General features: G+C 52.3%; 1 protein-coding gene across 1 annotated transcript in view; it reads right to left on the bottom strand.

Moving 5' to 3' along the window:
• Positions 1 to 11,809, bottom strand: part of SLC24A4 (solute carrier family 24 member 4) — a 174,966-nt gene extending 163,157 nt beyond the window's left edge. Inside the window, exons 1-2 of the mRNA XM_039232512.1 lie at positions 11,680 to 11,809; positions 9,690 to 9,800 (exon numbers count right to left, since the gene is read on the bottom strand). Coding sequence (XP_039088443.1) covers positions 9,690 to 9,800; positions 11,680 to 11,809 — 241 coding nt within the window. The remainder of the gene's footprint in view (positions 1 to 9,689; positions 9,801 to 11,679) is intronic.
• Positions 11,810 to 12,647: the final 838 nt, after the last annotated feature.

The following is a 12,647-nucleotide window of genomic DNA, read 5'->3' as shown; positions in this document are numbered from 1 at the left end:
AAATAAATAAAAATATTAAAAAAAAAAAAAAAAAAAGGTAAGACCTGAAACCATGAAATTCCCAGGAAAAACACAGGAGTAAAGCTCCTCGACATGAATCTTGGCAATAAATTGTTGGATACAACACCTAGAAAACAAGCAATAAAAGCAAACATAAACGAGAGGGACTCCGTCAAACTGAACAACTTCTGCACAACAAAGGAAACTATCAGCAAGATGAAAAGACAACCTGTAGAATGGGAAAAAATATTCACAAACTCTATATCTGCTAAAGGGTTAATACATAAAATACATAAGGAACTCAGACAATAGCAAAAATTAACCCAATTTAAAAAAGGGTAAAGAATCTGAACAGTCATTTCTAGAAAGAAGATCTACGAAAGGCCAACAGTACATGACAAGATGGTCAACGTCACTTGTCATGGGGGAAGCGCAAATTAAAACCACAGGGAGATACCACCTCACACCTGCTAGAATGGCCAATGTCCAAAAGACAAGGTGTGACAAGTATCGGTGAGGACGTGGAGAAAAGGGAACCCAGTACACTGAGGGTAGGAATGTAAAATGGTGCAGCCACTATGGAAAACAGTATGGAGGTTCCTCAAAAAGTTAAAAATGGAACTACCATATGATCTAGCAACCCCACTTCTGGGAATGTACCCAAAGGAAATGAAAACACTAGTGAAAAGATGTCTGTCCCCTCCCCATATTCACAGCATTATCCACAACAGCCAAGACGTGGAAACAACCTAAGTGTCCATCGATGGCTAAATGAATAAAGAAGATGTACATATGGAATATATACAACAGAATATTATTCAGCCACAAAAAAATGCAGCAATCCTACCATTTGTGATGGCATGAATGGACCTTAAAGGCATTACGCTAAATGAAATGGGTCAAATAATTAAATACAGTATGATCTCACTTATATGTGGTGGGGAGGAGACAATCAAACTCACAGAAAAAGAGACCAGGATTGTGGTTACGAGAGGTGGGGGGCAAGGGAGGAGAAACTAGAGACAGATGGTCACAAGGTACAAACTTCCAGTTATAAGAGAATTAAATCTTAGTCACAGCACAGTGACTACATTGAACCTTGCCGGCTGTATGGTATATAGAAAAGTTGGTAAGAGAGTCAATCCCAGGAATTTTCATCTTAAGGAAGAAAACGTTTTTTTACTTTTTACTTATCTACAGAAGACGGAGGTTAGCAGAACCCACCGTGGTAATCATTTCACAATATATGCAAATCAAACCATCATGCTGAAGCCTTGAACTTCTACAGTTATGGACGTCAACTATCTCTCAATAGGGGGGGAAGCTTTTGATCGCAAACAAATCACTATTAGAAACATACCAAGTAGAAGGGCCCATATACATGTCTACTATTGCAATGATCAGGCATTCCCACTGCTCAGTGGGGTGCCCAGACATCGACGAGACTGGAAGTAGCAGTGGAACGGTCCATTTCCATATCATCATTTCCCACACATCCATTGATAATTACAGATAAGGAGATAGGCTCACAACTTAGACCATGCAAATTAAAAGGCTCCACAGGGAATATTTAAGTCAGGGAAACTATTGTGTATGACCCCATAATCGTGGACACATGTTGTCATAGATTAATCCAAACTCATCAAAAGTACAACACACAGAGTGAAAACTGATGTAAACTCCGGACGTTAGTTAATAATAATATCAATACTGGCTCGTCAACTGCAACAAATGTACCACAGTAATCCAAGAGGTTAGCAGGGGAAGCTATTAATATAGGATTCTATCTGCCACTCAATTGTTCTGTAAACCTAAAACTGCTCCCAAAAAGTCTATTACACACACACACACACACACACACATGTACACACCTGGTCTTGCTTCTTGCTAGCTAGGTGACCTTGGACTAGTTATTTCAACTCTCTGCGTCTCCTTTTCTCATCTGCAAAATGAAGTCACCTTCATTTTGTTAGGAGGAGCAAGTCATCACAATGACAACAGTGACAGCTGCCATGTGCTTGGGACACCTGAAACACTTACTACCTCCATACGTCATGTGGTTTCAGTCTTGCGGCAGCCGTGTGAGACAGGTAGGGATGGCTGCTATCCTCAACTTACAAAAGAGAGAACCTGAGGCAGAGAGGTTACATAAGCTGCCCCGGGTCACACAGCCGGCCAGCAGGGTGAGCTGGGACTCAAACCCACACATCTGCTTCACCGTTCCCAACCGTCTTCTCCAAGAAAGAGTGAGTTGGTGCTTATTGGGACAGGAGCCTTTTCTGGCGCTGGAGAGACAGCCAATACTGGGACCCAGATCTCTGGCCCCTAAGCCACTTGATCCTTGGCAATAACATCCCTACTCCAGATCCCCAAAAAGCAAAGAGCAATCAGTCTGCTGATGAGCTGATGTTTGATCAGGCTAAGCTGCTCTGCAAGCCCATCAGAGGCCCAAGGTGGCTGGTGACCCTTTCCCCAGGGAACCACCTGGCTCTCTCCAGGTTGCCCCACCCGGCAAAACCCCTCCCTGGGCTGAAACTCCTGGCCCTGCCCCACTGGGGCCATAACCAGACTGTGACCTCGCTGCACCCAGTAACTAGCCCAGCCCTTGCTTCTCCGAGTCAGGGTTTTACTTTTACATAACAACCTTGAACCTTCCGCTACGCCGCTCATCCCCCGAGCCTGCTGGAGCAGCATTCGGACAGACCCTGGTTCAGAATCCAGACGCTGTACTGTGTCCCCAGGAGCATCTCATCTCCACAGCCACATCCCGATGTACTTTCTGTGGCTCTAGGTCCCCTCCTCCCACCCCGCCCCTGCTGTCGCATGCTTTCCGCACCTCTGCTCCCCACTCTTGGCGCTTACAGAGACCCACGGCAGCGCCCACCTGCTCGGTGACCTCATCTCCTCCCAACCAGGCCTCCACATCAACTCCCGTGCGCGGGCCACCCCACCGCCTTCCCCACCCCCCTCTCCTCCCACTGTGGCCCTGCATCAGCCCTGGCACAGAACAAGAGGTGAGGGTAGATCACAACCAGCTTACCCGTAGAAGATCCTCCATCAAGAGCCCACATCCAGCCCTCTGCTCTCCTGAAAGCCTAGGAACTACCTCCGTTTGCAGATCTCTTTCAAGCACCCCTCACCCCAGCAGCGCCTTTTCCCAGTCTTCCTTCCATGGACACCAAAGTCTGTGTCCTCCCAAAATGCCTATGTTGAAGCCTTAAGCCCTGAAGTAATGATATTTGAAGATGGAGCCCTCGGGAGTGATCTGGGTCAGACCAGGTTGTGAGGGCGGGGCTCTGGTCTGATGGGATCAGGGGCCTTCCAGGAAGGGGCCCCGGGGAGCAGGCTCCCACACCCTCTCTCTCCTGGCCACGTGAGGACATAGCAAAATGAGGGCAGTCCACAAGCCAGTAGGAGTTCTCATCAGAACCTGATCAGGCCTTTAGACTTCCAGCCTCTAGAACTGTGAGAAAAGACATTTCTTGTGTTTAGACTGCCCAGTCTATGAAGTTCTGCTACAGAAGCCTGAGCAAAGATAGACACAGTGTCATCAGGCATTTCAAAACACTATTTGAAAAGCAGAAAACCAGGGGCACCCAGGTGGCTCAATCAGTTAAGCGTCCAACTTCGGCTCAGGTCATGATCTCATAGTTCATGAGTTCGAGCCCCGCGTCGGGCTCTGTGCTGACAGCTCGGAGCCTGGAACTTGCTTCAGATTCTGTGTCTCCCTCTCCCTCTGCCCCTCCCCCTGCTCGAGCTTTCTCTCTCTCTCTCAAAAGTAAATAAACGTTAAAAAAGTTAAAGAAAAGCAGAAAACCAAACAAGATGAAGCAAATCCCTCTAGCATCAATGGTGGCATAGGACACCGGGCACACAAATGAAGAGGCAGGACATCACAGAGGACAGAGTCCACTGATCAGGCTTCAAATGTGAGGGAAAAGGCAATGTAAGGAGGGAGAAAGCATACACACTCTGGTTTTACAGACAACATGTAAAAACGCCTCATCGTTCAGAGCAAAAAGTCTAACAGTTTTTCGATTTAGAGGTTAGTTCTGCAAGGTGTGCCATCTGCCAACATCCTAAGTCTTCAAAATTCAAAATATTTTTTTAAAAATTGTTTTGAGGGGAAAAAAAAAAACATTTGGCAAGATCCCTACTTCTTAACTTGTCCTCATAAAATTCGATTAACAAACAGTTCCCCAGTACCTACAGTTCACAAGCCCCGGATCACGTCCAGGGTACGCAGATAAGAAAAGAAAATAGGGGGGCGCCTGGGTGGCTTAGTTGGTTAAGTGTCCGACTTTCGCTTAGGTCATGATCTCGCGGTTCGTGGGTTCGAGCCCCGCGTTGGGCTCTGTGCTGACTGCCAGCTCAGAGCCTGGAGCCTGTTTCAGTCTGTGACTCCCTCTCTCTCTGACCCTCCCCTGCTCACGCTGTCTCTCTCTCTCTCTTAGAAATAAATAAAACATTTAAAAAAAAAAATTTTTTTTTTAAAAAAAAAAAGAAAAGAAAATAGGGACGACGGAAGCTAATGTCTGAGCATGTAGGTATTCCGTGGGTATGAACTTATTTATTTCTAACAACCCTCTGAGGTGGATGCAATTATCCCCCCTCACTGTCCCAGAAGGCAAACCTGAAGCATACGCGGGTTTTCAAAAGCAAACAACGCTCACCTCTCACAGTCCAGTTGGGAAGCAAGCCAGCAATAGAATAACGCACAATTGTGTCTGCAAAGAGCTGGGACATCAGGACCAGCGACCAGAAGGCTATCAGGGTGCCTGGGTGGCTCAGTCCATTGAATGTCCAACTTCGGCTCACGTCATGATCTCACGGTTCGTGAGTTCGAGCCCCGTGTTGGGCTCTGTGCTGACAGCTCAGAGCCTGGAGCCTGCTTCAGATTCTGAGTCTCCTGCTCTCTCCACCCCTCCCCTGCTTATGCTGTCTCTCTTTCAAAAACAGACAAACATTAAAAACAATTTTTTTTTAAAAGGCTACTTTGGGTTGGATAATCAGGGAAGGTCCCCGGGATGTGTCAATGACAAGCTCATCTTGGAGGATTTGGAGGTAACAGCATGGTTCCCAGAAGTTCCAAAAGTCAGCCACAGAACATGCTGGTCACAGGTTCTAATCTCACGGGTCGGAGCTGGGCCCAGGCATCTGTATCTGTCAGAGCCTTCAGATGACAGATCCCTGGTCCCTCTCACTCTGGTGCCATTGCCAGAGACAGGTGCAAACTCTCTAGTTCCCGAAGGTGTGTCTCACCCCCCCGCCCCGCCCCCGCCTAAATTCCTACCCTGAAGCCTTACTCCTCCAAGGTGATTGGACTCTGGGGTAGGACTTCTGGGAGATAATTAGGTTGGGGAGAGGCCCCGAGGGTGGGGTCCCCATGATGACACAGGCGTCCTCATAAGAAAGGGAAGACAGACCAGAGCTCAGATTCCCTCTCCACCTGGCAAGCACACAGGGAGGTGGCTATCTGCAAGCCAGGAAGCGGGCCCTCACCCTGAACCACGTCAGGGCTCCGCAGCCTCCAGAACTGTGACAAATACAGGTCTGTCATCTAAGCCACCCCGTCCATGGTATTTTGTTAGGGCAGCCTGAGCTAAGACAGTTTAAAGTCACGGCCTCTCATTCCTATTTCGGGCAGTTTGCATGGAGGGACCCACCTCTCTTTTGCAGTGCTTGCCCTTCCCAGACCATGAAAGAAAAATCTAAGTCCTAGAGGCACGGGTCTCAGGGGGAAGATAAATTAAGGACTTTCCCACAGACCTCAGGGGTCAAAAATGATGTTATTTACTTTCTTAGCTTCCCTACATTCAAAAATGAAACCCAACTGGTTTTCAGGAAAATCTCCTAGGTTACCCCAAGTCTTAGCCTTCATTCAACATTCAAATACTTACTGAGAGCCTACAAAGGGTCAGGCACTATCCTAGCCCAGTGCTTCTGGGCCTGTGTTGTGCATGTACATTGCCCCGGGGACCTCGTTAGGATGCAGCTTCTGATTCAGAAGGCTCAGGTGGACCTGAGACTCTGCATTCCTGACAAGCCACCAGGTTATGCCAACCAGGGAGCATCAACAGCAGGTCTCTAGCCCAGTGAGCATCAACCTTGGCTTCATCTGGGGCTTGCCAGGGAGCTCTTAAAAAGTACAGATTCCTGGGGGTGCCTGGGTGGCTTAGTCGGTTAAGCATCCGACTTTCGCTTAGGTCATGATCTCTCGGTTCGTGGGTTCGAGCCCCGCGTTGGGCTCTGTGCTGACTGCCAGCTCAGAGCCTGGAGCCTGTTTCAGTCTGTGACTCCCTCTCTCTCTGACCCTCCCCTGCTCACGCTGTCACTCTCTTTCTCTCCTAGAAATAAAAAATACATTTAAAAAAAAATTTTTAAATTTAAAAAAAAAAAAAAAAGTACAGATTCCTGGGCCCCAGAGCAATGAAATCAGACACTCCAGGGGCAGGACGTGAGCATTTCAGAAGCTCTTCCAGGACTGAAAGACGTGGGCAGGGCTAAGGATCACTCTTCTGAGCACAGAGCAGTGAGGGAGGGAGCCCTCAAGGGGAACAGAGGACAGGTAAGCTACTGTGCATGTGACACAGGTCATAGAGATACAGGGCAATGTGATGGGGGAGGTACCCAAGCCACAACACAAAGAATGAGATGGACACCCCAGCAAGGCCCGGGGAAGTGGCCCCAGGCGGAGCAAAGAGCCCATTTTTCACAGCGAGACTTAAGGGACAAGGGAGCAGGTGCCGTTCATGTTTCTTTTTGGAAAAGAAGGTGTTCCCCTCACAGGCAGAGAGGAGCATGCAGAGAGTACAGAAACTGAGACACAGTCCCTACCCACAAGGTTCTTATAAAAACGTGAATTTTGGTTGAATGCCAACCGGGGGCGGGGCGGGGGAGGGGGGTCACTTTAGCTCTGCGTGTTCTGACACAGCAGGACATTCTTAGAGCCTCATCTCCCCACATGCCTAAAAGACCTCATGTGGCAGACCCGGGCCGGGGGCCCTCTAGCCTGGGGAGACACATACGAACAAAAACATCAGAGGATGCCAGAACTAGCCAGGGTTCCTTAGGGACAACTCTGTAAGGAAGTTCCTGTAGCAGTTCCTTTAACTGTGAGGAAGATAGCGGCCACCCTCCATCACACTCTGAAACTGTAAGTGGGAGGAGGTTCTGGCCCACCTTTCCCCAAGCAGCGGCCTGAGGACGGGACTCTGTAAGGGATCAGTTAGAGTCCCGTTCCAGCCTGCTCGGTCCAGAAGAAGAGCCCAGGACTCAGGCATACCCCAGCCCACGCCCAGGCCTCCGCTTCCATCCCCACACCCAGCCTGCCCCTCACCCCCCACCCCAGCAATTAGCTTAGGGGCTCATGTGACCCAAGCCAACAGAACTTCACAACCTCCACCAAAGCACCACTGTCACCCTCTCCCAGCATTTGAGGTCTGAAAGGTGGAGCTATAGTAATCACCGGCCCACGCTGGAGGACTTCCGAGTCCAGAGACAGAGAGAAACTGAGTCATGACCTTCACCTTTGACCTCCCACTTTCAGTGACAGACCCGATCAACTCCCTTTGGCACGAAACCCAGTTTGGGCAAGCTTTCTGTCTTTGCCCTAGAGGCCTGCCTCATCTAGACCCCAGGACTACACCAACTACTTCAGACCCGGTCACCCTCCTCTGAGCCCCTGAAGGGGGTCCCCGGTGGCTGCTGACTGTGCGCGGGACCCCTGCCATCCTTCTGCCTCGCTGAGCATTCCCTGTGTCAGGAACCGGTCTTCTCCACAACAGGAAGCTACTTGCTGACAAAGCTGCCACTTATGCTCGCTCATCCCCCCTCCCCGAGTGCCCACCGGAGGGCCGGACACACAGCGTCAGGTGTGTGCTACATGCCTGTGAAACGAAAGGGGGCCCAGGGACGAAGCGGCTGGAAGGGAAGTCGGGAGTCAGCCCCACCTGGGCTGGCAGGAAGACTAGAGCAGGTGGAACAGCGAGGGGAGGGCGTGGGATCCGGACCCGGGGACGCACCCGACCGCCGAGAGCGCTCGCGAGTCACTAAACTTCTGAACCTCCCATTCCATGTAGTCTGTGCCCAGATTACATGCGACAGAAGATAGAGGAAGAGGGCACAGCCTGACCGAGACGAGGGCCCAGTGAGCCAGAAACCAAAGATGCGCTGCTCCGGACTCTTCACCCAGAGTAGCAAAGCGTCCCCGCCCCTTGCGGATGGTGCGGATCCCAGCGTCTTAGTCCCTGGAGAGCATGGACCCCAACAGGAGTCCCTGGCTGTACCGGTGTTCGCCTGTCCAGCCCACGCCTCCACCACTTCTGGTAATGAAAGATGTCCGAGGGCGGTTAATGACTGGAGAAGCAAGGTGGCTGGCAGGGTTACATGGAATTTCTCAGGAATGGATGGCCCAAGTTCAAAGTCAATCCCAGCAGCCTCTCGCCAGGCCTGTACTCACCTACCCTCCATGCCCCATGTGGCCTTCTCAGAAGGGAGGGAGGTTGGGTGCAGTAAAACAGGCTTTGAGGGGGAGCCCTGGCCTCCAATGCCTGTGGAACTAACCATTTTAATCACACTGGCCTGGATTCCAATGCCAGCGTCACCACCTAGAATGTGGCTTTGAGCAACTGGGGTCTTCTCCCCAGAGGTCTCCTGACCTGGAGACCACAGAGAAGACCTGCCTATGAAAATAAGTGAAGACTACCATCCAAACATGCCATCTTTGCCCTGGCTTCCCATTCCCTTTTACACACAGCCCTACAGGGCCTTACCAGAGCTTCCCCACAACCCCAGAACAAGAAGTACTATTCTGCCCATTTTATGGAGGAGAAAACAGACCCAAAGAGATAACGAGACTTCCTGGCAACTCGGCGGAAGAGCCAAGCGGTACCGACCCACAATAAGATCTCAAAGTTCTCAACGGGCTTTTGAATACTTCATCCCACTGGATCCTTCCCGCAAGAGACTCCCAGATATTGGAGTCAGAATTCGAGCCCAGGACTGCCCTGAAGCCCGGCCAGCTGCCATTTGCCTCTCCCGGAATCTTCTTCACCTATTTAAGCAAAACCTGCCTATGGCAGAACAGAGAAGAAGATGTCATTTCTGGGTCCCTACAGCCTCTGAGCCCCTAGAGAAGCCTGAAGGGGGACATCAAAACTGCCTCCCGCAGCCGGCAGAATCCATTCCCCAAGCCAGCACCACGCTCTGGGAACTCCTGTTACAGAGAAAAGACCCCAGCGCCACAGTCCTAACCCTGCGGGTTCCCTGGCTCATGGCAACCCTCATAGGAAGGTCATTCCTAAGCGCCACCTGTCACAGCAGCTGCATCTGCTGCCCCTAGAGTTCCATCAGATGGATACCGTGGGAAAAGGGAAAGGAGACAAAGACACCCGGGCAAACAATATCAAGACAGCAGGGGAAATGAGCCTGTAGGAGCGTGGTGAGAACAAAAAAATGAAATTTTAAAACTCTCCAGTGTGACCTTTTCCGTTGCTGGGTAAAGAAAGTACTTGAGTTGCTTAGCAGCATAACTGATTAATGCCTGTCCGATAGCTTTTCTATGCCTTACAGCTACCCTTTCCCACTCAGGTTCATCAAAGCACCTTTCTCAGCTCTGGCTGGAACGTCCACATAAGCACCATCTATAGGCCAAACGCCTTGAGGCAAGGGCGAGATGGATTTCTTACCAGGATCTGTGCAGTTCTTGGCTGTCGGAGTCCCATTCACTGGTGCCATCAGCTTCCTATTCCTCCATGTGTCGGGTAGAACGAGTTTGTTAGCAGAAGCGGTTTCATGCCCTGGATTGGAAAAGAAGTCACAAACACCATTAGGTCAACACGGTGCATTCTTCCAATGACCTTACACATCCGTATCTGGCTATATAAGCAACAGCCCCGTGTGACTACGCAAAGCCACCCACAGGGAGTGAGATAATGATTGGAGGCACAAGATCACCTGCTTATGCTCGGTAATCTGTTTCTTAGATCTGGTCCATTGTTTCTAGTCCCAGGTGGGTCAGCACCTGATCTGACCTTGGCCAAGAGTGCTCGACCCCTCACAGGGCAGGTAAGCATGAAACTTTTGGCCAGTAAACATGCTCAGTCCCTGCCCCAGAAGAACTACTAATGGATATTAGGTCAGCAAAAAGGTGGAGAAGGTGGATGGGGTCTGGCCCAGAGCTGCTCCCCCTTGAACATCCACAGAAATCAGCTGGGCACCTTGTCAAAATGCAGATTCTATGTCAGCAGGTCCGGGCTGGGCCCTGGGTTCTGTACTAACGAGCTCCCAGGCGATGCTATATCTGCTGATCCAATGGCCACACTGAGTAGCAAGGGGGATCGGTGGGGTGGATGCCCGCGACCAAACACGGTTAAAACTCCTAGAGGTAATTTCCGACCCAGCAAATAAAAACCATTCTCGCTTTAAGAGCTTCAAAGTATTCATTTACCTCTGCTGATGTGCACACAGCTTCAGCTGGGTAATAATAACTCTCCTATAATGCTGACACCTAGGAGCCGCTAAGCTTTTTGGTTTTTCTGGTGTGTAACTGAGGGAGAAAATACACTGACTTGGCCAACTGAAAAGCACCAGGTTAAGATGTTCAAATAACCCTCCTGGGTTTCTGTTGGAAAGAGCCTTCTTTTGACCTTATATCCTCAAATCACAAAGCTGGGGTCTTGAAAAGCAGCTTAAGAGTTTAATGACGTTTCACCTGATTGTTACCTATCACTGTAAATCTTAAATCTCTCCAGATTGTCCCTCACTGCTCAAAAAGGCACCCCCTGCTTTATCTCCATGTCCGGGTTGCTAAGTCACCTGCATTTTTCTTTTTCTTTCTTTTTTTTTTTTTCCATGTGAAAAAGGTCCACAGCGCCCAACTAAAAGTGGGAGTGTTAGCCAAGCGAATGTCGTCTGAAGATTCCACATGGGCTCACATTCCCCACTCCACCCCCAAACTGATTTTTTTTTTCTAAGTTTCTTTCTGCACCTCAGATTTGCATATCCTAAGCGACTTCCAAAATCGCTCAGTCTTGGATGAAGGAGTGTGGCTTGAGGTTCTAGACAGCAGTGCTCTCCTACCGAAGGGATTAAAAGGAGTTCAGCGATGCTGAACCGCGGCAGAAACCTCCCAAGGGGACGTTTTCAGGGTTTGGAGTGGATGAGTCAGGGACCCCCAGGGTGCTCCTTTGGCCAGGACGAGGGGATGGATAAGTCCCTGTGCCCAGCCTCAGAATCTGGGTTTTTGAGAAACGCGGAGCACAACCCTTTCCGCTCCGCAAAATTGGAAAGCGGACCACTCAGGTCGGTCCTCCCGAGGCCACGAGAATTCACACCTGAACCCCGCCTCTGCGCCGCCCGGTCCCCCACGCACTCTGGGGACGGCACTGTGGCACGGAGGGGCCCCATGTTCAGGCTTTCATCTTAGTAACACAGACCTGCAGCCGCGTCCTGAGCCCCCAGGGGCCGCGCGCAGCTCAGGGAAACCGGCACCACAGCTCAAAGCGTCGATGTCAGCCCTCCTGGGTGCGCTCTACCTGCCGGGTGGGGAGGGGACGGGACTGGATGAACCCTTGGGACCAACCTGACGGGGAAGGAAGGGGAGACATCTCGCAGCTGCCCGTCGGCTTCCCAGCCCAAGCCCCTCAACTCCCGGGGCGGGCCCGCACCGGCACCTACCCAAGCTGCCAAAGAGGCCGGCCGCACAGCACACCAGGGCCAGCACCGCGCACACGAAGCCAACTTGCTGCGGCAGCATCTCTCGCCTCCTGCGAACTTTGCGCTGCCGGAGGGACCCGCGGAGGGCCATCCTGGAGCGCCTGGGTGCCGTCCCCGGGAGAGGATGGGGAGCTCCGGCGGCCGGAGTGCCAGCTGTAGCCGAGCGGCGCTGGGGCTGGAGCGGACGACGCGAAGCTCAGAGGCAAGAGGCTCCGGGCCAAAGCTTCATGGCCCACGGGCAAGGTCGGCGGGGAAGCCGGGAGAAGGGAGGTGGGGGCGCGCGGCGCAGCAGGAGCTCAGAGTCCCGCGCGCGGCGTGCGCGCTCCGCGCACCATGGCTCCGGGGCGAGGAGGCGACGCCGGCACGGGGGCGCTGGCGGCCCTGGTTCGTAGGCTGGCGCAGTCTCGGCGCCGGAGCCGCTACCTGCCCGCTCAGCCTCGGCGCGCTCGCCCTGCCGCAGCCCCGGCAGCAGCGCCCGGGGGCTCCCGCGGGGAGCACTCAGTGCGCCCCCGCTCCCACTCGTAGCATTCTCCCCCTCCAAGTTTGGCGGCGGCCGCCCAACAGCAGCACCCCCCCTGCTTCCTGGCGAGCCAAGCCCGGCGGCCCAGCGCGCGCAAGGAGAGGGGAGGCTGGCTCCACGGAACCTGCGACCCTCGCCGCGAGCGGCCTCGACGTCAGCCCTCCCGGGGGCGAGCTCTCCCCGGGAACTTTCTCTCCGGCTGCCGGCGCCTGCGTCTGCGAGGCCGTGGCGCCTCCCGCCCGCAGCTCTCGCCTCCCTTCTCCTCCCCTCCCGCCCGCCTCTCACCCCCCTCCCCAGCACGTGTACTCCTCCCCGAGGGCGCACTCGCCCGTGCGCTCCTCCCTTCCCCCCGGGAGGCTCAACTACTGACCAACATAATCGCCCCCCTCCCTCCCCTGTGGAGCCGAAA

The sequence above is a fragment of the Hyaena hyaena genome, unplaced genomic scaffold (assembly GCF_003009895.1).
Source record: "Hyaena hyaena isolate Hyena2069 unplaced genomic scaffold, ASM300989v1 scaffold_67, whole genome shotgun sequence".
Classification (NCBI taxonomy): Eukaryota; Metazoa; Chordata; class Mammalia; order Carnivora; family Hyaenidae; genus Hyaena; species Hyaena hyaena.
The sequence above is the reverse complement of the archived record's forward strand: the minus strand, read 5'-3'. Positions and strand labels throughout refer to the sequence as shown.